This window comes from Pelodiscus sinensis, chromosome 6, assembly GCF_049634645.1.
Source record: "Pelodiscus sinensis isolate JC-2024 chromosome 6, ASM4963464v1, whole genome shotgun sequence".
In the NCBI taxonomy this organism is placed as follows: domain Eukaryota; kingdom Metazoa; phylum Chordata; order Testudines; family Trionychidae; genus Pelodiscus; species Pelodiscus sinensis.
In genome coordinates this window covers 110964264-110992071 of record NC_134716.1, presented here as the reverse complement: position 1 = coordinate 110992071, position 27808 = coordinate 110964264, and the positions used below count along the sequence as shown (strand labels likewise).

General features: G+C 38.4%; 1 protein-coding gene across 3 annotated transcripts in view; it reads left to right on the top strand.

Annotated features, from left to right (window-relative positions):
• The window catches only part of WDR7 (WD repeat domain 7), a 352131-nt gene that overhangs the window by 319172 nt on the left and 5151 nt on the right, over positions 1-27808 (top strand). For all 3 annotated transcript variants that reach the window (XM_006116571.3, XM_075932629.1, XM_014570212.3), the window contains one exon: positions 24502-24606. In XM_006116571.3, the coding sequence (XP_006116633.2) occupies positions 24502-24606 (105 nt within the window). The remainder of the gene's footprint in view (positions 1-24501; positions 24607-27808) is intronic.

The window sequence follows — 27808 nt, the reverse complement described above, 5'->3', positions numbered from 1 at the left end:
CAGGGTACCACCCTAGTTTAATTTGTATGCTTTGACTATTGGCTAGCTAGATGGGAAGGTTAACAGTACATTCGATTTTGCTAAAAGATTTTTCATTTTTGGAACAGTGCAACTCAGTATATTAAGGGTCAGGTTTCCTGAAAAAATATTAGACTTACTGACCAACCTCTGAAGCCCCATCATACACCACTGGGACTTCACTTTTTTATTATAGCACTGAGTTAGATGTAGTGACTATAACTCAGAAGAAAAGGAGGTCAGAAAGCTGGCTGTAGAGATTTTTCTAGTGAGGTTTGGTTAGAAATCTGAATTTGCATCAAAAAACATTTAGGAATACATCTAATTTACCTGATTTTTCCCAGGATAAGTCTTTTCAGCTTTTTCTTTGTGAAATGATCCAATTTTTAAATGTTGCTAAAGTGCTATTGTTAGAGCTGTCAAAAGAGGTATCCAAAGGGAGAGGCAGAGAGGCATTTTTTCTTGTTTATCCTTCATTTATAGGAAGCAATTTCTCAAGAAAGGTACTTTCCAATAAAGAGATCAGATAGCTTCCAGGATAATCTATAGATTACTGTACACAGATTTGACTGGGATGAGACAGATATTCTTGTCAGTCTCTTACATGCACAAGAGCTGTAGTTTTCTGCTTCGTCTCCAGGACATCACTGGGATATATATATTTTTTATCTGTGTACAGCTCAATCTCATCCAGGCCTTCCTCATCTTCTGTCTGGAATATTGCATCCACCTCCTCTCTGGCCTTCCTGACCTCTCTCCTTTCCCCATTTCATCTCCCTGCCACGGTATCAATTCAAAATGTCATTTATAATATTGCCATTGTCTGTTGTCCTCCTTGTGTCACCCCACTCTGAAATCCTCCACTTGATCTCTTTCATCCCCCTCTTCAGTCTTGCCCCAACTTTTACAGCCTATCACAATCTTTCCCTTCCCATTTACCTGTTTCTTGCCAAGTCCTTCACTATGTCCCACAAAAGATTACAGCACTGAGGCTACATCTAGACTGCATCCTCATTTTTTGAGGAGTACAGGAGCTGCCGAAAAAGCTCCCCGCTGTCAGCAGAGCCGCGGCTACACTTTGCTTTCATTTTCGACACTGAGCCTGATCGGCACAGCGTCGGAACATGACTATGCAAATGAAGCCCAGGATATTTAAATCCCAGGCTCATTTGCACTTCTGAAGTGCTTGATTTGCATCTCTCTCTTGGCAGAGGGATACAGTCTAGATGTAGCCTGACTGCCTATTTATCCCCTCAGTCTTCCTTAGTGTGCAGGATACAAAATAAACTTCATCTTATTAACAAGGATGCTTAAATGCAACCAAGACACAATTACAGTGAACAAGTTTTCAGTATGGGGTTTCATGTGATTCTCTCTCTGGAAAAAGTTTATTTAGGGAGGGGCAGGAAAGGAGCTTAGGAAGGTTAATTTGAATGCAGAAACTTTGCAGGCTATTCAAAAAGTGCATCCACAATAACAAAATTCACATTCATGCTTCAGACCTGCCAAATGTCATGTATGTGATATGACAGCCATATATTTGGCAGTTCTGTCCCACCTGCCAACGTATCAGACAAAATGTCAGTGAGAGAGAACAAATGAAAGAATAAGAAAGAAGAGATTCCCCTTTGTCCTAGGGAAAGGAACACTTGACCAGAAGCCAGGATGTGATGTGTTTGGTCACCTCTGTTGATGTCTGTGCATGACACTTATTACCCTAGGAAATAGACATGTATCATTCACCCACCCTGTTAGACTCTCTGTCTTCCATATTGGTTTGAGCATCTCTCTGGCCAAATAGAATCATAGAATCCTAGGGCTAGAAGAGACCTCAGGAGATCATAGAGTCCAGCCCCCTGTCCAAAACAAGACCAACCACAACTAAATCTTCCCAGCCAGGGCTTTGTCGAGCCGGGACTTAAAAACCTCTAGGGATGGAGATTCCATCACCTCCCCAGGTAAACCAATTCCAGTGCTTCACCACCCTCCTAGTGAAATAGTTTTTTCTAATATCCAACCTAGACCTTCCCCGTTGTAACTTGAGACCCATTGCTCCTTGTTCTGCCATCCGTCACTGCTGAAAAGAGCCTCTCTCCATCCTCTTTGGAACCTCCCTTCAGGAAGTTGAAGGCTGCTATCAAACCCTCCCTCACTCTTCTCTTCTGCAGACTAAATAAGCCCAAATCCCTCAGCCTCTTCTCATATGTCATGTACTCCAGCCCCCTAATCATTTTGGTTGCCCTCTGCTGGACCCTCTCCAATGCATCCACATTTTTAGCCACATCCAAGCTAGAAAAAAATAGGTAGTATTGTTTCAAATGTTTTAACACATTTTAACAAACTCAATTTTAAACAGAACTTTGCAGTTAGTATAGACCAGGTCAGATATGTTTAAAACTGCATTAGCTTGTCATAGTCAACTTGGGTTCCATCCCCAAAGGCTAACAATCACTAGCTAATGCACATTTAAACATGACTTGCTCCATTCATTGTAGGTGCAAAGACCTGGGTAAAATCATGTTACTAATAAATTTTTAAAAACATTACTCTGATTTAGATGTGGCCTTTGCGAATGCATTTTTGAATGCATGATTTCAGTCTCTGCCGGGAAAAAGGATGTCATACATTCTTGTGACTGTTTTTGCTTTTCTGCACCTGTATCTCCCCAAGTTCTGGACATCTGACCTGATCACTTTTCTCTGCAGCTTCATTGAAACAGATCAGTGTTTTGAAATGAAAATGTTTAATTTACAAGTTTGACACCTTGAATAGAGGTTTAAACAAAGACCTGTCCTGGATGCGCCGCTACATTCCACATCCTAATAACATAAAATCCAAGCACCGGGTACTGGAATACTTAGATCCCACTCTATTAGCCTCATTTAGCATGGACACTAACTGACAATATTTTTTTCTCCATTTTCCCCTCTTCTCTTTCCCTTCCCATCCCCTCCCTTTCTCTGCTATTTATTTGGACCCTGGACTCCTTAACTCCATTCATCTGAAGAAGTGGGTTATGCCCACGAAAGCTCATTATACCATCTATATTTTTTGTTCTAAAGTGCTGCAGGACTATTTGCTGTTTTTAAAGTTTTCTCTTCCAGCAGATAGTGGTGCCTTTTCTGTTGGTCCCACCCTTATTTTACTCTGTTTGAGGCAGGCTTCCTGAGTTTGTGCCCAGCCTGCATCCAACCTTCTGATAGTAACTCTGTTGGGTTCTGGGGCTGTGAGTCAGGCAAGTAAGCGGGATCCCTTTCCCAGCAAGGCAGTGAAGACTCCAAGAGGGGAAGAGTGGACTGGGAGGAGCCTCTAAAAGTGAGGCAAACCCTGACCACTTAACTGAGATGGTAAGTCCTGAGAGGACCTCTGCAGAATAAACATACTGATGGGACCACAAATCAGGTACACAAATCTTAAAGTGATCCTGATCACAAGGGGGAAAGAAGCAGCATTTCTAATAAGCTGCCTTCCCCCTCAAGCCCACCAGGAGGGCTTGGACAATACGTTTTTCCTTTGCAGGAGGAATTTAGTGGAGAGAATTGTGAGACATGCCTCTCAAGAGGGCACCAAGCCACAAAAAGCCACCCTACAGCTGTAGCAGAGCTTCGGAATTTCCAGAGCATGCAAAAAAGTTTTTAAAAAATCAAAAAAAGACTGAAAAGGAGGTATGCATCTTCTGTGTCCTCTTCATCCTTCCCTTCCTCTTCTGAGGAAGGTGAATTGTACGTTTCTGAATCCAAACAGAAAACTAAAAGAATGGAGCAAAGTTTGGGTTTTTTCACCCTGAGAAATGTTAAGCTATGTTCAACAACATTTCCACTATTCAAATCCAATCTGAGAAGGCTCCTGAGAATAATCTTGAGTGATTTTTCTCCCCTCAAAATCCTCTCCTAGGGGTGCAGTACCCTTCACTTCTCCTTTGAGGAAGTGATAGGGATGAATAGAACATGAAAAGGATGAGACCATTCATAAGCTTGATCTCCGGGTCTACCACATTCAGGAACCAAAGGGCTCTATTACGGAATTACTGAACACTGATGTCACTTTAACATCCTTGTCCATGGATATTGTTGTTTCTTCAGAGGAGTTCTGCCCTAAGAATCCCAAAGGATAGAAATATGAAGGCTGCTCTCAAAACACCTTCTAAGCATCCCTGTCAACTACCTTGGATTAGATGATCTCAGAGCCCCTAAGGACAGAGATCATCCTTACTCTGAAAAAAGGTGTATGGGGTTTTTCGAAAAAAGGGTTTATTCCGAAAGAACCCCGTCTAGACTGCAGTTTTTTTCAAAAAAAAAGTGTTTACGCGATCATGCAAATGAAGCATGAGATTTGTAAATCCACGCTTCATTTGCATTTTCGATCAGGCTCGTTTACATTCCTTATTCAACACAGGAATGTAGTTTAGATATGCCTTTGGTGTTCATGCCTCCACATCATCTGCTAGAAGTGGGCCTCATCCTTCCTGACTGAATTGACCTCGTTATATCAAGCCTTACTTTTGATTGCTACTCTTTTCATATGCCTCTATGTATCTTCCTCTGGAATTTCCACTCCATGCATCTGACGAAGTGGGTCTTTGCCCACAAAAGCTTATGTGCCAATAAATCTATTAGTCTATAAGGTGCCACAGGACTTCTTGTTGTTTATACAACTGGTGGCTAGAACACAAGGAAAATCCCAGATATCCTGGAAGTCCAGCTGTTTTGGATTTTCTCCAAAAAGGTATAGTTGGAGCCCTTCAGCCCAGTATTGTGTATCAGATGCCTGGTCTTAATATCTTGCTATTCACAGGATCCATGGGCTCCCAGGCAGACTGTCTACATCCAACTAACATTGCTTATGCTACTCTTAACAAATGGGACCTTCCACTATTTTTGTGGGCCTTGACAAGTCCTCATTTCAAGCCTTCAATGTCAGTGTTGGCTTCTTATTTATCCATTAAGACATGTCTCCTAGTAGTTGCCATGTCTGTCAGTCATGTGTTGGAGCAGACAGCCTTATCTACAGAAGAATCTTACAACGTGGTCCAGGAGGACAATGTGATGCTCTAAATACCCAGAATCCTTCCTTCTTAATGTGAATTCCTCCTTTCCCAAGAAGCGATGCTTCCCTTATATTACTCAAAACCTCAACACCCAATTCAAAAGGTGTAGCATACCTTAAATGACAGAAAAGTGTTGAAAATCCCTCTCATGCATACAGAATCCACAGAAAGACAGGCCTTTCTATTCATGACCCTCCACCCAAAGTGCCAAGAACTCAGAGCTTCCAAATCCTGTATTGCTAGGTAGAGTAGTCGATATATCGTGGAAGCCTGGAAATTATCAGAAGTTCCTCTGCCAGAAGGAATCAAGGAATTACTCCAGAAGATTTTTAGTAGCCTTGTGGGTAGAACAATCAAGTGTGGCCACTTGGTTCACAGCTAATGCCTGTTATAAGTACTAAATAGTGGCTTTTCTTCTACAGAGACCTCCTTTGGCACGATGGTGCTGTAGATCACAACCCAAAAATAGCGTAGACCTATGAGCAAGCGAAAAGGCTCTTATCCACTGAACTCTTATTTTCATAACCCTCCTTCATCTCCGAGAGGTAGCTGTGTGTAATGGGCTATGCCCTTCTTGTGAGTGCGGGGAGTATTGTAGTCTCTCTACCCAGCTGTCTGGCTAGCTGCTGGAGGTTTTGGGGGACCCAGGCCCGCCCACTCCTCTGGGTCCCAGCCCAGGGACCCGGTAAGTAGCAGTTACCTTCTGAGTCTCAAAGAGGTTGGTTGCTGTCACATTTCCTGAACCACTTCCCCGGGAAGCTGCTCTGTACAGCCCCTTTCTCTTGGGCCTTGTAGTCAAGTCCTCCCTGTCCAGAGTCCTGCAAAGTGTTGCTGTTCTCTTACTGGCTAGTCTTCAGCTGCTGGACCTGGTTCTGACCAGGTCTGAAGTCCAACTCCCACTTGGAGCTCTCTGGAGTGCTGCTGTTCCCCCAGTTAGCCCTTAGGTTTGCCTGGGTCAAGCTCCAGCAAGGAACTGGCAGGCTTTCGCCCAGCAGCTTCTTTTATATCAGCCTGCTGCACCCTGATTGGCTGCAGCAGAGGCTGCCACTCTATTCTGCTTGGAGGACCTCTCTTGTGCTCCTGTTGCTGGGCAGGGTGTGGAAAGGCCTCTGGCCTCCAGCAGGGATATCGGGGCCTTGACCACCTACATGTTTTGTTAGTCTTTAAGGTGCTACTAAACTATTCATTGTTTTTCATCACACTCTGTTGTCTGTAACTTAAAAATCAACCAGTAGTTCTGTGGCTCTTTAGAGATTAACAAAAACCCACTTCATCTGATCACTTACTACTTCCTAAATGTCCAGAATTGTGGGAGACACTGTGGTTCAAAACAGAATTTATTACCAATAATTTTCTTTCTGCAAGCAGCATCTTCTATAATTCTATCCACCCTAAATGGTTCATAAGGCAAAAGTCAGTGTTAAAGGAATCATACCCAAGGACCATTTTTCCTTGGTCTAATGTGCAAAGTCATTCTTTTGTATCTGGAATACTTTGTTAATAATGATGTTGTGCAACTTTTATAACCTATGAAGAACACATCTGGGAGTAAGTGGGACTGGGTAGTCAAAACATGCAGAACTGAAATGCTGACCCACCTTCATGAAGCTTCAGAAAGAGGAGAGCAGCTCAGATATCCAGAATTGTGGGAGAGACTGCTACCAAACGATTGGCAAGAGATACTTGTAAGTAGTAACTTGAGTGCAAGCAAGGATTAGAATCTTGATGACATATATCCTTTTATGACATTGATATGCATTGATATGAAAAAGGAAAAATTTCCCCTGTGTGCTTCCCAAGTGGCATTGGGAGATCTGTTTGTGATTCACTGAGGGTATTGCTATAAGAAGTTTAAAAAATGGTATGTCAGCAAGGGATAAATCAGCCACAATGAAACTAAACCATTTAATCTGGAAATCAAGGTTCATTTCAAAGATAATTGATGAAACAATAATTAGCAACAAGAAAAAAATGTGTAGCCGAAGTGTGATTACTAAAAACGCTTAAAATCTGAAAAAGGTGTTTTGAATAATTATTTATCAGTTAATATTTGTTGATTGCTCTGAAAATGTAATACCCTATATATAACATGCCAAATATTATTTATCATTAATTAGATTTCCTTTTGAATTGCACAACAGTTGAATTAATAATTGGTGCTGTTTTTGCTAGGGAAGAATAAGTTTCTGAATGCTCAGATGCATTTTTAAGGCTAATCTCAAAATTCTTTCTCCCTCCTTATCCCCCTCTCCCCCACACACACACTCTCACACATCACACCCCTCATGGCTTATCTTGTTCATTTGAGGTTTTGCATTTTCGGTTATTTTTTTATAGATTGTACAATGCCTTGGGACATGTTACTGTACGTGAACTGTGCAATGAGAGAGCAGATTGTATGGTATTGACTGTGAATGCAAGAACGTGTGTGTGCCTTATGACACAGCTGTTAGCGGATCTATCTCTATAAACAGCTTGCAGTTGTGATGTGTGGTTACATCAAAGTGATAGTTATAGAGTTTTCATTGATTTTGAAAAGTAGGAGCAACCAAATGTTTTTTAAAAATCCAAAAATAAAATTTGCATCCAATTTGCTTTAATATTTAAGTAGTATATTTAAGGGTTAGCAAGAGTTGCCAGGTGGAGTGGTTCTTTTTAGATATATCTGTGTAGATCATTTCATGTTTCTAATGTGACTATGCACTGTACTTACTACTGCTGCAAGTACTTTCACCTGTGTACCCCTTTAACTGCAGAATCACTATATTATAGCAAATAGGCATACACTTGCCTGAATCATTCATTCTTGGTGGTGGTCAATAGTGACAAACACTGGAGACAAAAGAGAAATAAAGGAATATAAAACCTGAATAGCAAAAGTGGGAATAAGAAAATGGGAGGCTTCCAGACTACAATTCCAATGTAATGATTAAATACCCCCTTCTGCGACTGCATGGTAGCATACTATCCCAGGAGGGGTCATTAGATTCTGAGTAGCTCTTCTTACATTCGATCCTAAACACCCTATCAGCTTTTCAGAATTTTTGCTGGTAGTGCTCCGAATCGGGCATTCCAGTAGAAATTCCAGGCCAAATCCTGCAAATTAATTAGATATTTACATATGCTTATTCCCACACACAGTCCCCTGGTATTGCTGTTTCTAGTTAGTTACAAATGTCTGTGCCAGATTTAAAGCTTAGAATTTATAAAGCAACATGAATATCTGCAAAAAGGTCTAAAAATCTGATTTACAGTTTTCTACATGAAACACCAGTGAGATTATAAATAAAAATATGAAAAAGTGGGAGTAACTCGTTGCAGGATTGACCTCCTTGGTTGAAAAGTTTCAGAGGGGTAGCTGTGTTAGTCTGTAACTGGAAAAACTTAAAAAACACGAATAGTCTTGCAGCACCTCAGAGACTAACAAAAAATATAGATGGTGATATGAGACATTGGGCTTCAATGTCTAATACTGTAGCCTCTTGGAAGAGAATGATGAAAGTGGAAAGAAGACTGTTAAAGGATTAGAATTTGTGTACAAGCTTAGTAAAGGCCTGGGAATCAAGCCAAAGGTTTAAGAGTGAGAGCTGGGAGCAAAGTGTGATTCAGAAGGCATAATTTTACATCTTATGACCTAGCATTTTTTTTAAAAGGCCATGGGCAAAATTCACAGGGCACAAAATGCTCTGAGAGTTTAATTAAGTCCCAGAACCCCGATATGCTGGTAGGAAAGGGTATATGAGCTGTGGATATATGCATATTCCCTGTGTGCTGGCATTCATGAAGTCAAAGGTTAAATGCCCTCCAGTGTTCAAAATACACAGATGATGCTATTTTAACGATGTACCCTACATATTTTCTTTAAAGATTTTTATGATTAAAGTTGGAGGAAAGTTTAATTTCAACAACAATAAAATGAGATTTAGAGCCAATTTCTACCTGTCCCATTCAAGAGACTAGTACCATTGGCCCCCTGGTGGGATTTTAGGAACAAACTTCAGTCAGTAAGACTGCTCCCTGAGTGCAAATGGTGTCATAAACAAATGCACTTTAATTAAAGAAATAGCCAAGTCACTGGAATATTGTTAGGAAACTGATTTCCCCTTCATAACTGATTGCACATTGCAATGATTGCTGCTTGAATAGGAGAACCTTAGCAAAAATTTGGCTTTATTCGAAGGTTTGGTCAGTACCAAAGGGCTTATTGTTCTTTAATGTATAGGGCCCAATACTTTTTGTTTTCTCCAAGTGAGGAATTCTGTTGTTAAATAGGTATGAAATTGTAAAGTCTGGTCTTTGGTTACAAAAGATTACGACATAAAAAGAAATAAGACAGGTGAAATGCAGGAGATTCTTACACATTGTCATAATTATTTGAAAATAATTTTAAGAGAAAAAAGGGATGAATGTGAACATTTATATACAATGAGTCTGTATTTATAATGTGTGTGTTTTATTTCTTATTAAATATGATCAGATCTTATTTTGTAGTAGAGGGATAGCTCAGTGGTTTCATCATTTACCTGCTAACCCCAGGGTTGTGAGTTCAATCCTTGTGGAGGTGATTTGTGGCAAAAATTTGTCAGGGATGGTACTTGGTCCTGCTGTGAAGGCAGGGGACTGGACTTGATGACCTTCAAGGCCCTTCCAGTTCTAGTAGATAGGCAATCTCCATTAATTTTTAGGGGGGAGGGATAGCTCAGTGGTTTGAGCATTGGCCTCCTAAACCCAGGGTTGTGAGTTCAATCCTTGTGGAGGCCATTTAGGGATTTGGGGCAAAAATTCATCAGGGTGGTATTTGGTCCTGCTGTGTAGGCAGGGGATTGGACTCAATGATCTTTCAAGGTCCCTTCCAGTTCTAGGAGATAGGCAATCTATATTATATATGTAGTAGCTTTTTTTCTCTTAATCTGCACAGCTGCTTCTTTGGGATGTAAACTTTTCACAAGAGTGTCCCCATTAAGGAGATTCTACAGTAATTTTGTGATAGTCAGTCTGTCTTTTGAAGTTGTAAGCCATATAATGTTACTTCAATATAGAATTGTTTCCTTGTATCACTGCTGCTCATTCTAAAAAAAAAAATCATATCCTGAAAACTGGAAAAAGTTCTTGGATAAAATTATATAACTCATGCTATGTAACAACAAAAATCTAAATCTCTCAATTTAATAACAAAAGTTTTCTTCAATTTTATTTTAACTATTTTATTGAGTCTTTTAGTCACAATCCATTGTTCGGATCAGATTAGATCAGAGGCTTAGAGCTTTTTAATATGAGTGAGTTATGAGTTCATTTTGCTGTTCTTGCTTGCAATTTTTTTCTTGGAGGGGGAGGAGTTTTTTGTGGTGCTGTTATTGACAAAATGTGTTTATTGTAAGTGTATATGATTATACCTTTTTATTTTTGTTATTGGAAAAGGTTATCCTCCTGCATTAGGAATCACTAATGTAATACTGTGTCAATCAGTGCTATAGCAAATGTTATACCAAAATGAGGATAAAATTCAGTAGCTCCCACAGGCAAAATACGGGCATTGCTTTTACGAACTTTATCAAAGCTATTTTAAACAAAGGAATGGAATATGTTTGGGAGAATTTTACTCTCTTGTAAATTTCTTAATTAATTAGGTATATTGCTATTCAAATTAGAGTTAAATTAGATCTATTTCCCATTCAACTGTTAGTACTCTAGTTTGATAGCGTACTGTTGCTACTTATTTGTTTTCTATGTTCCTTTGTAATATAATCTTTTAATGAATCTAGTTTCATACTATTTGAGTGGATTAATATTATGTAATGTTTCCTAATTTTATGTATTTCTGGCAGTTATTAAGCTATTCCCATTAAGAATATGATTTGCATGTTTAAAGTTGGTTACATAAAGCCTTCCTAATAAATGGTGATTCTGTTCCACATTGTGTTTTTTGGAAAATGTTTTTTTTTTCTTTGTGTACAGTGCTCTCTAGAGCTAGGATATCAACACAATCATTATCCCACCTATTGAATATCAATCTTATGGGATTTGTAGTTCAAGAACCAGTATTTTACAATGATTTACAGCAGTTATAATTTGACCTATGATGTGAATTTATGCATTTTTCTGAATTAATTTTCATTGTTTGTATGTATATGTAGTGTACCTCTTTTATTACTTTATAACAATGTGTATGTAAGTTAAATATATTTTACTTGGCAAATTTCAAAGGAAGAATATTTTAAAAATTAATATAATATATAAGTATTATTTTTGTTTTTCTGGACCATATGTATGACACATACTGCATATTTTAAATTATTTTCTGCCAGGTAAACTATAAACTATTGCATACCATTTAAAGAATCAGCTTTTAGAAATATAATTGCAATATAAACCAGACTAGAATTAACTTTATGCATACAAAGACTGATATTGTCATTTGGGTGTAATTGTTAATTGCTAAATAAATTTCTATGGTGTCATCTGAAGTGTCTTAAACTGAAAAAATGGTATGTTTCTTAAAGTGGAATGTAAATCAAATGTTTGTAAACATCTGGTTTGTTTGAAAAATAAGTGGGATTGATTTTTGCAGACTCTCTGGATAACTTAATAAAATGTGATGGCTTTAGAGACAATGAGGCTAGTTCATTGGCTACCCTATTTAATATTTTGTAGCATTAAAGATATATAGCAGTACATTTTAGAAACATTTTGTAAAACACCTTGTAACACTTGGTTGGCTGCAGCTGTCATCTAATTTTTTCTGGATTAAGTTTGGTCAAGATAGAAGCTTGCCTCATTTTCTGGTTGTCATTTGCCCAGGAAGTAAAAGCAAATTGTAATGAAGGAATCACAGCAGGAGAACCTCCTAACAAATGAGAGGCATATATTGACTGACAGCCAGCATGCCATTTCAGTGATAAATGTATTTTTATACACTGCTGTTCAAGGTCACTTTGTGCTCTCATTGTATGCTGGCTGTCAAATCATACAATTCACATTTTAATACTAAGTAATTGTAATGTTTGATGCAAAATTATATTACCAGAAGATTAAAAATTGTTATGTTTTAGTGTTGTATTAAGTTAAAAATTTTAAGTAGATGTGCTTTGACTTTACCGTCCTATTATTGAAAAGCTATTTGAAGGACAGGCAAAAAATAAATTAAATAAAATGCAAATGTGCTTTTCCCCCCCTTTCTTTGCTAGTATGGGCCTACTGAATTTTTGTTGCGAGTGCTAGCATTATTTGAATGAACATTCCAGTTTAATAACTAAAAATGTCTATAGATTTTGATTTTTTTAGTGAAAATATGCTACAATAGCTTCATTTAAATATTTATAGGATAAGGATTTTGAATTATTTTTAAATTCACATTAAGACATTTTTGAGAAAAAAATAATTTTTGGTATGGCAAAAATTGAGAAAAATGTTTTAACATCTGTCTTTATACATAAGACTGTTGAACTTTAGTATGCACTTTTGATCGTTTCATATTATAAAATGTGTATCTAAGCATATAACACACTGTAAGTGTTGGTGTATGTTTTGAAAGGCAAGTGAGAGGCTGAGGGGCAGAATTTCCTAGACACAAGTAAAGACGACAAACAGAATATCTCTAGAAAGTGAGCTCTCTTAAAACAAAAGAATCAGATTTAATTATATCAGATTATTGTTATTATTATTTATATACTGTAATAGTACATGAATGGAGAGTGTTTTACAGATTCATTATTTTAAAAACCTTAACTCAAAAACCCCCTTTTAAGGAGATGATGGGACTGAAGGGGTTAGGTAATGATTGTGAAGTGACAAAATTCTAGATTGCTTAAGGGAAAAAGAGAAACTCTTTTAAGTTTCTTCTCTGGGAACTTTACTGAACATTCAAATTATGTTGTATTGTCTTTGTTCCCCCCCACCCCCCGTAATACAGTCATGATCATGTGCAGAAGTGGCAATGTGACTGACACCTGTGGTGACAGTGGAATACTACCCAAAATAAATGAATTTTGAGGAAGTATTTGAAGGTAGAGAATGAATTTATACGTCAGGGCTGATCCTTCAGAAGACTCTAGGCACAGTTGAAGATAGGGCTTTTAGGGTGCCTCTACACTGCATTGTAACTCAAAATAAGATAAGCAATTTAAGCTACACAAATTGTGTATCTTAGTTCAATGTTATTTCAAAATAACTTATTTTGTCATTTGGCGCTGCCTACACAGTGCCAAATTTTGAAAGAAAATGCTATTTGAAATATCCCTTACTCCTCATAGAAAGAGGTTTACAGGGGCATCGGAACAGCGAGCCCGAAATAACAGGCTTTCTTTATAGATGTGGGATAGTGTTGAAATAGTGTTGCAGTGTAGACATAGCATATTGTGTTGCATATTGTGTTTCAGTGGCATGAAAAAAAAATAAAGATGAACAGATCTACTCTAGGCTGGTGGAAGCTAGAACCCAAAATTCTTACTTTTTGCATTACTCAAAACCCACCATCTTCAAGGGGTTGTGGAGTTTGGTTTTGTGTTTGTTTTCTGGTGTTTTACATGTACAAATATTTGTTGAAAATAACTGTACCATACCTATGAGGTAGTAGAGCAGTTGAATTTAGAAAGCTGAGCAAAAGTTTGTTTTGGGGTGTGCAATAATATTAGTGATCTATAAAGATCTTTTGAATCACTGGACTCTTTAGAAAGGGCTAATCTTAGTCAAACACAGCTAAAGCAATCTTCTATTTGAAATCAAAGATCAATTATATAATGGAATATCAATTACTTCCTGAACCTTGTTTTGTAGATCCAGATATGTCAGTCATTTGTAGGCATATATCAGTGAGTAGAAGGGTATATGTTATTAGTGGGTTAAATTATGCATTTGGAAATTATAGACAATTTCGCAAAAATTCGTAGAAATACAAGGAGTTAAGTAATAAAACTTACCACGAGTGTTATTGCAAAGAAGTGTGCTACTTCTACAGAAGATCCAGTGAGAAGAGAAAAATATGTAGTGGGACTAGAGTTTACACTATTGCTGAGCCATAAGACTTCTAGGCAATGATCTAGAATAAGAATTAACATATCTTGCATGACTTTCTTTCTCTTACACCATGCCAATTTAAATGACTGAAAATAATCTTAAATTACAGGATTTGTTTGCCAGACTAATTCCAATAAATATCACCAGATAACAATAAAGGGAATTATTAGATCCACTTTTAATGATACATGTGAATAGCAATGTGAGGGAGAGGCTTCTGAGGGATAGTGAAGTCATTTAGGGTATGTCTACACGACAGAGTTTTGTCAGAAAAATGGCCATTTTTCCAACAAACTTGAGGAACGTCCACATTGCAATTGTGTTCTTCCACAAGAAAATTGAAAGAACAGAGGGGTTTTTCTGGCATTAGTAATCCTCATTCTATGAGGAAGAAGCCTTTTTGTGAAAGAGCTCTTTCACAAAAAGGCATGAGTGGACAGGGAAGAGGGAGTTCTTTTAGGGGAAGAAGAAAAAGGAAAAAGCACAGGTGCTCTGGTGACCACTCCGGTCAGAGCAATCACAGCTTAAAAGCGAGAGAACGTCCATTCAGTCTGGACACACTCTTTCGAAAAAGCAGGTCACTTTTTCGATGCATTTTTGCAGTGTGTACGCTCTCTTTTGGAAGAAGTTTTTCCAGAAGATCTCTTCTGAAAAAAGTTTCTTCCGAAAGAAGCCTGTAGTCTAAACGTAGCCTTAGACTGTAGTATTCTGTTGACGCTTACCTACACATCTTTGTTTTCATCATCTAGGAATCTTGTTGAATTGTTTCAGAAGGTCTGAAAAACAGTTTTAGCCAAAAATTGTGTTTCATTGCTAATTGGGCTAGAAGTTGTGACCTTTGCTACCCTATTCAGACTTCATTATCATTGCGTAAGCCTTCGTCACCTCCAGATTGCAGTAATACAATGAAATTTGTATAAGGCTACAACTAGTAACTCATAAATTTTAGCTAGTTCAGAATGCATCCATTTGTTCATTTAACAGTGCTTCATACAAAAAGTATACTGTGTGTTTGTGTGTTTTCTAGTTTTTCAATGGCATTTTTAGTGATATCCCAAGGAGTGGTTTTGACTTTCAAAGCTCTTCATAGTGTGGTTTCTGTTCTCAGTGCTTTATGTTCATGATCAAATTCAGTGGGACATAATGGAGATTTCTGGTTGAAGTGTCAAATAAGATGATTTACTATGGCTTGTGTGATATGGCAGTATTTCATGCATGGGCTCTCCAAAAGAATGGCAAAACCCCCAGAGGGGTTTACAAACTGATTGTTCCTTCCTAAGTGGAGCCCTTTGCATTTCTCTTTTTTAAACTTCATCCTGTTTATCTCAGACCATTTCTCCAATTTGTCCAGATCATTTTGAATTATGACCCTATCCTTCAGATTAGTCGCAACCCCTCCCAGCTTGGTATCATCTGCAAACTTAATAAGCATACTTTCAATGCCAATATCTAAATCGTTGATGAAGATATTGAACAGAGCCAGTCCCAAAACAGACCCCTGCGGAACGCCACTTGTTATGTCTTTCCAGCAGAATTGAGAACCATTAATAACTACTCTCTGAGTACGGTTCTCCAGCTAGTTATGCACCCACCTTATAGTAGCCCCATCTAAGTTGTATTTGCCTAGTTTATTAATAAGAATATCATGCGAGACCATATCAAATGCCTTACTAAAGTCTAGGTATACCACATCCACCGCTTCTCCCTTATCCACAAGACTCGTTATCCTATCAAAGAAAGCTATCAAATTAGTTTGACATGATTTGTTCTTTACAAATCCATGCTGGCTGTTCCCTATCACCTTACCATCTTCCAAGTGTTTGCAGATGATTTCCTTAATTACTTGCTCCATTATCTTCCCTGTCACAGAAGTTAAACTAACTGATCTGTAGTTTCCTGGATTGTTCTTATTTCCCTTTTTGTAGATGGGCACTATATTTGCCCTTTTCCAGTCTTTTGGAATCTCTCCTATCTCCCTTGATTTTCCAAAGATGATAGCTAGAGGCTCAGATAACTCCTCTATCAGCTCCTTGAGTATTCTAGGATGCATTTCATCAGACCTTGATGACTTGCAGGCATCTACAGTGTAGAGACTGTATGGTTTGGCCAGTGTGCATGACAGAAGGGTATTGCTGGCATTTAATGGCATATATCACATTAGTGAATGTGCAGGTGGATGAACCCATGATTGTGTGGCATATGTGATTACATCCTTTGATGGTGTCACTTGTATAGATATGTGGACAGAGTTGGCAACGGGATTTATTGCAGAAGTACATTTCTGTGGTGTGGTGGGTAGCTCCTGGTGAGTATTTGCTTCAGGCTGTGGGGTTATCTGTAGTTGAGAACTGGCCTGTCTCCCAAGGCCTGTGAGAGTGAGGGATTGTAGAGTTTGCCCACAAAATCAGCATCATTGGCTAGTCATTAATGAGAAAGCTTCAAAGTCTTCTAATTTTTAATGTGCAAATAAGCACTCCATACCAGGATTGATTTGCTCTATATTCTGTGGTGGAAGTAGGGACCTAGAACTGCTTAACTACCCAAACTACAAGCAGTGGTCAGTGTGTTCCTAGGGAAAGGAGTACTGTCTAATCTCTTGCTGCTTATTGTGCTACATAGATGGCACATGGCTAGGTTTCCAAACTTTATTATGTGTATGTTGGAATTATAAATGATGCATCTGGGTACATTGCTTTCCTTGATATGCAATATTGTCATTTCCTTTTTGTTCATTTACCCACAGAATTTTGGGAACAGATACCCATTAGGGATGCGAATGACTAGTCAACTATCCGATAAGCAAAAGCTTATCGGATAGTCGACAGACTAGTCAACTAGTCGCTGCCCCGCCTTGCTGCCTCCATAAAAAAGAGGGGCTGTTGCTACACTTCAAAGGTGTCAGCACCCTTATCAACTAATCAAATAGTTGTTGCAAATTGAATCAACTATTTGATTAGCCCATTAATCTAAATTTAACTTCCCTAATACCCATAAAGTTGGTGGTATTAGTAATGAATGTATATTTCTACAGTAAACCAATGGTTACATTAATATCTAGTTCTGTATTTCAGTTGTTATAATAAAACACTTCACAATATTGCTATAGTAGTATACAACATTTAGCACAGGTGTTTACTTTTGACAGAACAATTTAATTCAATGTAGAGTTTGGGAAATATTAGACCTTCAAATAGGTTGTTCATAACTCCAATCAATAGATGGTGTGCCTCAATACAGCAATACAGGCAGGTGCAGAAGTCAAATAGTCTCCCAGAAGCATTCCCCCCCACACACCCGCCCCATTTAAAAAAAAAAAAGCAAAGCAATTGGTTGGGCAGAGGGATGCTGTAAACATCTGCACTTTGTCCCACCATATTTCTTGTTCAAAATAAACCCTATCCTTGAACCAATGCCATTGTTATATGCCCATATATTCGATTTTTTCCATAAATCCAATAACCAATAACCTACCATTTTGAGTGTAATTCAAAAGGCAAAAATAAACCTAAATAAATATTTTATCATGCTATTCCTTTAGAAACAGCAGAGAGACACATCCTTCCAGGTAGCCTTAAGCATAGCAATAAAATTGCATCCGCCAGTTAGGTGAGCCTCAAAAAGCAAGAACATTGGTTCAAATAAAATGCTTCTGATTGAGCTGCATAGATTTTGTGATATGCTTATTTAGCTGACAAGTAAATAAAAGGCTAAGCATTGCCAAATGCACATTGAATAACACATGCAAAAGGTAAATCTGTATTTTAAAGGATTAATGTCAGCTAGGAAAGTACATAAATTAAAACATCAAAGTGATGTGGCTCCCTTAAGGACTGTAGTTATTTGGATAAATTGTCAGTGGTAAAGAGTGCAACAAGTATGCTAGTGCTATTGATTTTCACCTTTGTATTACCAAAACATTTTTCATTGACACTTATTAATTGCTTGTTAAGTGCTAAAGAGTTTGATGGTCTAAATATTGAATCCTATAATTAATTGGCCTTTTAGTTTTCCTTATCATTAAGCAATAGTGATTACATTAAAGACACAAGGGTTTGCTTAAGTTGACATATCTTGTACATGATGTACAGCAAGAAAGTATTACAATAGATTCTTAATACATGACCTCTTGTAAGTGCAGTATATCTTACTTTGTATTTTAAATATAAACTACTGTACTTTCCCACCTTCAGTTATAGGATGCATCTTCATACTATAATTCAAGTTATAATGCTACAAACTCAGTTCTCAATAGGGATATTATAATGTTGCTATTTAATGCCTAGTTTTAGCCTGATACAGAACAGAGGCTGTCAGTGCAGAAACAATAATTATACTGTGCATATTTTGAGGAAAATAATTTAAATGGTTTTGCATTTCTAATTCTAATATTTTATTGCATAATAATAGCAAAATATATTTTCTCAAAATCAAGTTTTATAGGTACTTATGCTAAATTTTTTTAAACTGGTTTCTCTAAACTCAGGAAATAAATCTGGTTTTAACCACCTAATGGCTTGAACTTGAGTTTGTTGAAGTCAGTGGCAAACTCTCCTTTTCTTACATGGTACAGGGTCAGGTTTTAAGTGAGCTGACATTCAGAAGTACAGATCATCTACAGTTCCCACTGAAGTCATTAATATTTGTGAGTACTCAGGTACAGCACTTCTGAATATTGGCTTAGTTGCATCAGTCTAGCCATCGAGGCTTGAAGATTGGGGCTGCAACTTAGAAGTCACATCCACGCTATCTTCTCGTGCCCTGTGTATTCAGGCTGTAGCTAAATCTTTTCACTTCTTCCATCAAATTTCTAAAATATGTCCTTTTTTCTGTTCAGATGGGCAAAGGTTAATCCAGAATCTCTCACCTTACATATTGTAACTTCATCTCCAGGATCCCTGAACCATCACTCCATTCTGCCCCATACAAAAACAACTGCTAAGATCATCTTCCTGACAGGTTGCTTGATCATACAGTAGCACCTCAGAGTTATGGGCATCTTGGGAATGGAGTTTGTCCATAACTCTCAAATGTGTTCATAACTGTGAACAAAGTGCAGTTTGGTCTTCAGTTCCAGCAACTGGAACTCTAAGCAAGGTTCCAACAACTGCTGAACTCCTTCTTCAGTGAAAAAGCTTCCTTGCAGATGCTTCTTTCCCTGGGTTGGACTGGAAACTTGCCCCCTGGCTCCTGGCCAGAGGAAGGGAAGTGAAAACACCTTGTTCCCCTGCTTCCAGCAAGGGAGGAGAGGTGGACAGAAAGGGGAGAAAGCAGCACAGACCCCACGCTGATCCTGCTCTGCTGGCTGTCTTGTGCTGTCAGCCCCAGCATCTTCACTCCTAGATGTAAGTGGATGCCCTGTGGGGGTACGTCGACGGAGCCATGTAGATTTGTTGTTTTGGCAAAGGCAAATGAAGCCGCGATTTAAATGATCGCAGCTTCATTTAAATTTACATGGCTGCCGCGCTGAGCCGATAAACAGCTGATCAGCTGTTTGTCCGCTGAGTGCGCTAGTCTGGACGCTCCCCTGCCAACATCAAAGCCCTTTGTCGGCAGCCCCGGTAAACCTCATCCCACGAGGAATAACGGGGTTGCCGACAAAGGGCTTTGATGTCGGCACGGGAGCATCCAGACTAGCGCGCTGAGCAGACAAACAGCTCATCAGCTGTTTGTCGGCTCAGTGCGGCAGCCTTGTAAATTTAAATGAAGCTGCGATCATTTAAATCGCGGCTTCATTTGCCTTTGCCTATGTGTCTAATCTACATGCCTCTGCCGACAGAGGCATGTAGTCTAGACACAGCCTGGGTGTGGGAGGAGTGAGGGTGGAGTTGGTACAGACAGTTCAGGTGCTTTTAAGATACAATACAGGAAAAGTACAATACAGTATTTGTTTGGTCTCTGCCTCTGCCTGATTGGTTAATTCCCGTTTCACCTGGTGTCTGGTATTTGTATCTTTGAGGTTGTACTGTATTAACTTTCTCCCTCTTTGGCTGCCCTTGTTTCACCACACTGAGGGTACGTCCATACTACAAGCCTCTTTTGAAAGAGGCTTTTTCTAAAGATACTTTCGAAAAAGCCTCTTTCGAAAAAGAGCATCTAGACTACAAGCAGATTTTTCAAAAAAGTGAGCCGCTTTTTCGAAAGAGTCTAGATGCTCTCTTTCAAAAAAGCACGGTTTGCATTCAATAGCACCTTTTTTAGAAAAAACTGCTGCGTTCTTTCGATTTACTTTTGAAAGAACTCGGCTGCAGTCTAGATGCAGGTGAAGTTTTTTTCAAAAAAAGGCTACTTTTTTTAAAAAAAATCCTGTAGCCTAGACACACCCTGAGTTCAGACTTCTTGTCCTACCTTTCAAGGCCCTTCACGATTCTGCTCCCCCTTTATTTGACTACTCTTGTCTGTTATTGTGCCAGTTTTATCTCCTACAACCTACCAATGCCAGTCTTGTCTGTAGGGTTGCCAGGTGTCCGGTATTCTCTCTGACAGTCCAGTATTTTCGCCTCCTGTCTGGTAAAAATTTTTTAGAGAATACCGGACACCTAAAATGTCCGATATTTTCTGATTTTCTTTTTCCCCAGACAGGAGGCGAAAATGCTGGGCACCTGGCAACCCTACAAACACTGAGCACCCGGCCTCCCCCCCCCCCAAAATCCCCTTAGTTCCCAACACCCCCAGCCCCCCCGACCCCAGCCCCCATGTTTACCTGGTTCCACAAGGCTGCCGGCATAAAATGGCTGCCAACCAAGGTCTTAGTGCTCAACTGCTCCCCTGCTCCTATCCCTACACTCGCTCTTAAAGGGGACATGCTGTTTTAATGCGGGGGGGGGGGGGGGGGTGTTCTCAACAACTTTGGTCTCCCTTCCCCCTCCTTTTTTTTGTCCTTCAACAGAATTTTTTCCCCGTGTTTTTTTTGGGGGGGAGAGGGGAGAAAGGTGTTGGGTATTTTTGTTTCAACCATCTGGCAACCCTACTTGTCTGATCCTTTGTCAGCTTTCATGCAAACATTTTCATGACTTCTTCCATCCTGCTTTTGTGCGTGGAATGTCCTCCCCAACTAATCCACAATGCTACTATTCTATACTACAGTTTTCTGCTTAAAAATAACTTTGCAATGAGGCCTATAAGAAATCAGTCAATTAATAATGATATAAGTATTCACCATTATCCAGGAAAAATTGCAGTTGTGTATTAAAAACTGTGTCCATCTTGCCAAGTATTTTTATGTAACTTTTCTTCTTAGATTGTAAGATCGTCAGGTAGGGTGCAAAATCAAGCGCAAAGGAGCCCCAGGTCTGCTTAAAAATCCAGAGACTGACATGATGTAAATATGAAGTATACACCAGCTGTGAATTTGACCCAAGTAAAGCTACACAAAAAGTATTTAGCTTTTAATTCAGTTGAAAGATAGTGCTGCTATTCAAAATTTAAAATAATCATTGTGAATAGATTTCGAAGTGCTTCACAAAGATGAATAAGCATCATGACCCCAAATGTACAGATGGAATCTGAGGTACAGAAAGCTGACACTTTCTGAAAGTCACGCAGCAAGTCAGTGCCAGGGACAGGAGTAAAATCTAAGGTTCCTAATTCTGGGTCTATGCCTATAAACATTGCATGTAGGGTTTTGGTTTTGGTAGAAGATGATGGATATGATTGTAATATATATTGAAGACATTGGAGTTTTGGCCAATTTCGGACTCCAGACTAGGCCTTGAAAAGATTTTTGGTTGTATGGTTTACAAAAAAATATTTTATTGCAGCGGTTTGTGAATTGCATATCTACCCCTGTGCAATATACAGGTTATAGTGTAAAGTACAATAAAAGCTTAGTTATCCAGCATGTAAGGAGAATAGGGGGGTGCCAGTTAATCAAATATTCCAGTTAACTAAAAGTTACACTTACCAATGGCATGTCAATTTTCAAAGCGTTAGAATACAATACAATGAATAAAATGTAAAATAGTTTACATACACACCAATCCAGTAGTAGTACTGCACTGCAGAGTGATTGGTTTCCTGATGTACGTAAGTGTATACAAGTGAAGTTTTCTATATAGTGGGTTATCTTATGACACTACCTATCATTACGGGCAGTGTATGGTGTACAGTCAGATCACTAAAAATTCACTTTCCACTAAAACTAGAACATAATTTAAGCTTTCTTTGATGATTTGGAAGGCACTTCAGGATCTTGCAGTGCCTCAGGGTCAACATCAGTTATCATTTGAGGAGTAGAAGATGTAAGAGATTGGGCTGAATCTGTATTGACCCTAAGGCACATCCTGGAAGCTGCTTTTTTTAATCAATCCCTGATACCAGTTTTCTTCCTTGTCTTCTGTCTCTTTTGTATAAAAGTAGAGAGCAGCATGTGCAATTGCATAACCTTATGGGCAGTAGTCCCGGTTATTAGATTGAAGAATTATATTGGGAGATATTAGAAATGCTCTTTAATAGAACTCTCCGGTTGGGAAAGTGCTGGAGAACACAGCTTTTACTGTGTATGTGAGAAAATGTTATGTGCTACTAGGAGTTGAGGATTATGTCTTTTAAATAATTCCTTTATACTTCATCTTCTATAAAAGATTTGAACTTTTAATTAACATTTTTATGGCTGTGATCCAAAAGTTTTTAATTACACGCTGCTGATTTAATCAAGATTGGTCATAAATGATTATGTCGACCAGTGGGAAAGGAACAGTGCAAGTCTGTGCATCCCAAGACCTTTCCCATTTTCAGAAGGGCAAGTGATACTAAAACATACCAAATATGTGCTTTGCTGGAGACGTGTATTGTAGTTGTTGGCAGTCAAAAGTCTTTGTACTTAAATACTTTATTAAATATCAGAAACTTAAAATTCTAATATAAAATCCTATGTATTTTAAGACGTGATTGACTATGCATTTCCATTATTTGTAGACTTAACAGTATGAACAATAAATTCACTACAAATATAAAAGGTATGAAAAATATCAAATTTGTTATTATACGGTAGCGAGGTAGAAAAAAGTTCAGGCAATGGAAGCATTTCCATAGTAAAAACAACAGAGCTTGACAGATCAGTTTGCCCGTAGAAGAACTATTACTCCCACGTAACAATAAACTCTCAGGTAAATATTTTAGACCTGAAATTTAAACATGCAGGAGTCAGGACACGGGGTTTGAGGAGTGTGGGGGACTCAGTGCAGGGGTTGGGAGGTGCAGGAGTCAAGGTAGGCAGGCTCATGGTAGGGGTTAGGGTGGGAGTGTAGCCAAATCCCTGGAGCTGGTAGGGTAGTGGGGACTATACTGTCCAAGCACAGGGCTGGATCATGTGTGTGCTGTGACCGGACAGCTCAGGATGCCAGTAGCACCCAAAGCCCAGCCTCCTGCCGGACAGTCTCTTTCTGGTGTGCTGCACCAGGGTGCACCAGCTTGGTTCCACGTTTTGGTTACACAAAAATAGATTTCTTGTTGGCACTCTGGTATTGCTTTGCTGAATTTAGTCAAAATGTAGGAGATTTAACACTTTGGGATGCCATGCTTAGATATAATTATTAATGCCTAGCTCTTTTATCATTCTTTTCTTACAGAACCTTTAGCTTTCTCCCAAAGATATACAAGCTATGGATGAAAAATTCACCGAGATTATTTGTAATTATCATTCTGTACTCTTGGTTTAAAATGTCAGGCATGAGATCAGTAGATGGCTATCCAGAAACCTTTGGTGGAACAATTATCATTGAAAAATTCACTGAGGTTTCACAGATAAGGCATGAGATTTGGAGGCTAAGTAATAAAAACTGGTCACTAGTAATATGACTATAAAGCAGTAGATGTCATTCCCTATCTGCCAGTTCCATTTTTACCACAAAACATAATATGAAAGTTGGCAAGCAAATGCCTGCAATTGCTACAATAACTACAAATAACCAAGGGAAGAATAATTGACGTAGTTAAGGTTGTAATTTTGAACTTTTTATTGCAACCTGTCAGAATCCCTGAAAATGGACAAATGTTCACATTCCTACATGCAAAGCTACAACAGATAGCATCATTGTTAACAGTCTGAGCAGAGAAGGCAAGGATGGCTTGGAGACTCTATTACTTTGTATCTAGTTTTGGACTGATGTGCAGCAATGGAATAGCATGGGAAAACTTCAGTTGCTGCTGCACATGCTGTAGTTTTTCTGCCCTCAAAGCTGTGCCACCTTATACTAGCACTCAATCCACTTTCATTTAAGAAATAATAAAATATCATTTTGCCCTACTATGATCTCTTTACTATACTTAGTTTTAACTGACAATTATGACCTGTATCTGTCATTTCTGTACGTACACACACACACACACACACACACACACACACAGTTAGCTTTGTGTCCTGTGAGTGTGTGTGTGATTGTAATTGTGTTGAGTAATTTTCTAAATTATGTTTTTTTCCTTGTTAGACTATCCATGGTCATAAAGGGCCAATAACTGCTGTGGCTTTTGCTCCTGACGGACGGTACCTTGCCACTTATTCCAACACAGACAGTCATATCTCTTTTTGGCAGGTAAGTGTATATACACAAAAGATGAGAATACATAAATGATGGTAGTATTGCAAATGGGGTAGAGCAGGGGTGGGGAATCTTTTTGAGGTCGGGGACCACTGACCCACAAAAAAATCAGTTGGGTTCACACAAGTAAGAAAAAAACCACCCCTCACCAACCTGGGCTTCCCAGATTCAAGCAAGTCGGGGTCTGCATCCAGCTTCCGGGCCTTAGGTTCCCCACCCCAGCAGTAGAGTTTTAGCATTTAGGGGGCAGGGATAGTTCAGCAGTTTGAGTAGTGGCTTGCTAAGCCTATGGTGGAGAGTGCAATCCTTGAGGGGCCATTTAGGGATCTGGGGCAAATCTGCCAGGGATGGTACTTGGTCCTGCCATGAGGGTAGGAGACTGGACTCCATGACTTCTCAAGGTCTCTTCCAGCTCTATGAGATGGATAGGTATATCTCCATTTGTATATACAATTTGGTTTGGTTTTTTTTTAAATGTAGTTCAGTTCTAGTGTAACCCCTGACAGAGATAAAAAATAATGTATCATTATGGTTGAAATAACCAGCATTTTAAAAAAATCAGGAAAATCCAAAAGTTAAAGCTGAAACCAGAATATAAATGTTATGTTGGACAATCTATATACAAATCTGTAACTCGCCACTGATTTTTCATTTGCTTCCCCTTATTTTATTACCCTACTAGTTCTTTTTCACATACTGTTGGTGATGCTGTCACACAAGCATGTTGATAAAGGGTAAAATTTTCAAAAGTGACATAGGCTCTTGGGTGCTTAAGTACCATTGTAAATCAATAGGATTTAGGCTTCTGAGTGCCTAAATTGCTTAGATGTTGAACTTTGGTTTCTTAATTAGTTAAGATAACATGTTGACTAATTTATTCATTCATGTTGTCTGTATAGATAGATTATAAATATAACTGTTGAATAAATATAAATGTATAAACAGATAAGCTCCTTGCAATAAGGACCTCTATCTATCTTAGGTTCTGATATATTGCCCATTATCATAATATTATCTGGGCCTCTGCCCCTCTCTCTCTCTCACTCTCCCCCCCCCATCTCCCCCCCCACACACTCATATCCTCACAACATACTTGTGAAATAGAGAATTACTATTATTCCCATTTGCAAAAGGAGAACTGAGGCACAGAGAGGTAATGCTACTTTATCAAGAAATAGGGTGTGCGCGCTGTGGCATTGAATTGAACCTTGGTCCCTGAGTTCCAAAAAGCTATCACCCAATCCACTGCACCATATCCTCTGTTTTCATGTTATGTCTGTGATTATCAATGCCCATAAATAAATAATAATAAATACTTTTGTATTGTTATTTTTAAATGTAAGGTTGTAGGTATTCCTTTTTTTGTTCATGTCTACACTAAAATGTATAACTCAAGAACATTAATGATTTTGGAACATCACAGACTAGTACTATATTCTTAATAAAATATCCATACTTTTATAATTTGTATTGATGCCTTGCAGATGTAAGGGTACGTTAATGATAGGCCAAAGAAGGGCCTGCAAGTAGTAAGTAGGCTCTCTAAGCAGGCATTTGGGATTTTATTTTTTTATTTCCTTTAAATTAATTTTTATGCTACGGCTTGAGAATTTGATCTAAGGTTATGTCTATACTGCGCTCTCTTGCACAAGAAAATATGCAAATGAGGCAAAGCAGTGAATATTGCTGCACCTCATTTGCATACTTAATGAGCCGCCATTTTGCACAAGGGGATTTTGTGAAAAAAAAACCCTCTTGCGTAAGAGCCATTCTGCTTGAAAAAAAGTGAAAGAATGGCCCTTGCACAAGAGGGGATTTTTGCGCAAAAAGGAGCTGTGTAGATTTTTGCTCACCCATGCGCAAAAATGGTGGCTCATTAAGTATGCAAGTGAGGCACAGTGATATTCACTGCTTCGCATCATTTGCATATTTTCGTGCACAAGAGAGCGCAGTATAGACGTAGCCTAAGTGTTTTAATCAAAATTCTTATTGGTGTTAATATATATTTATATTATATAGCGCCAAAAGTTAACTGTGCACACTATAAAAAGCAGGATAACAACATACCTACACTTTTGAGTTTAAATTCATAGTTTGAACAATCTTTTTCTTTCTTATGTTGTTTTTGTTTTAATCCTGCAAAGAGCATTATTTCTTTAGGTTTTTTTTCCCCCCTTAGCAAACTGTGCAATTGGGCTAAGTGATACAATTGGTTTGTGAAGCCCTATTCTTTTTTCCCGTCTGGAGCTAAGAGTTTAAATTCTATTTCAGATCACCAGAATACAGTGTTTTAATAGTTGCAGTTTTGTTCCCCTTTGACCATAACAAAACATCAGCAGTCAGTTTAACATGATTGCCAGAACCCAAGACATAACAGGAAAGAAATAGCAAGTAAGGGTAAAGATTTGCTGGTAAACTTGGATGGGAAAATATGTACAGGACTACCCTCAATTATGCATAACCTGTTCCTTGCTTTCATGTGCAATCAATTCATATGTAATTCTAGAAGAAAAATATATTGGCATTAATATCATCAGGTTATTATTTCTTTACATTTAGTTTCCATTCCTTTTTTTAAAAATGATCATTCACCTTTACCTTACATATCATTAAGAGTTTTAAAACACATGCATTTAAATCAGAAAATGAACTCAAATGGCCAAAGGATATAAAAATGTTTTTAAAATAATAAATTTAAATAATAGTTGTCTGAAAACAGTAGGCCTGCAGGAAAAATACCCATCAAAGATGGTGAGTTTTGCCAGTAGTAAGACTGCAAGACTGGACCCAGTATGCCTGCAAATGTTAGTTAATGGTTTTCTTAATATTCCACAATTTTCTGTATGCCACTCAGCAAAATTGTACACACCATAAAACATACTGAGTTATTGTCTATAATATGTTGTGCTTTCTGAAAGAGTGAATTAAGAACAGTAAAAATGTTCAGCTATCAGTATATATACTTAGTTCAACTACCTGGGAAGATCTGGAAATCAGTCAGGCTTATTGATTTTGATCTTTTACGTAGAATAATAGAAAAGGGACCTTCGTTTTAAAAAATGTTATATTCAGGGAGAGGTTTAAAAAGATGACTCACCAGATTTTACTGTGTATAAATCCATCCCTGTTAAGCTGGTTTATACATAAAGAGTTAAAAGTACGTATGTGTTTAGTTTTAAAATGTGACCTCGTGCAC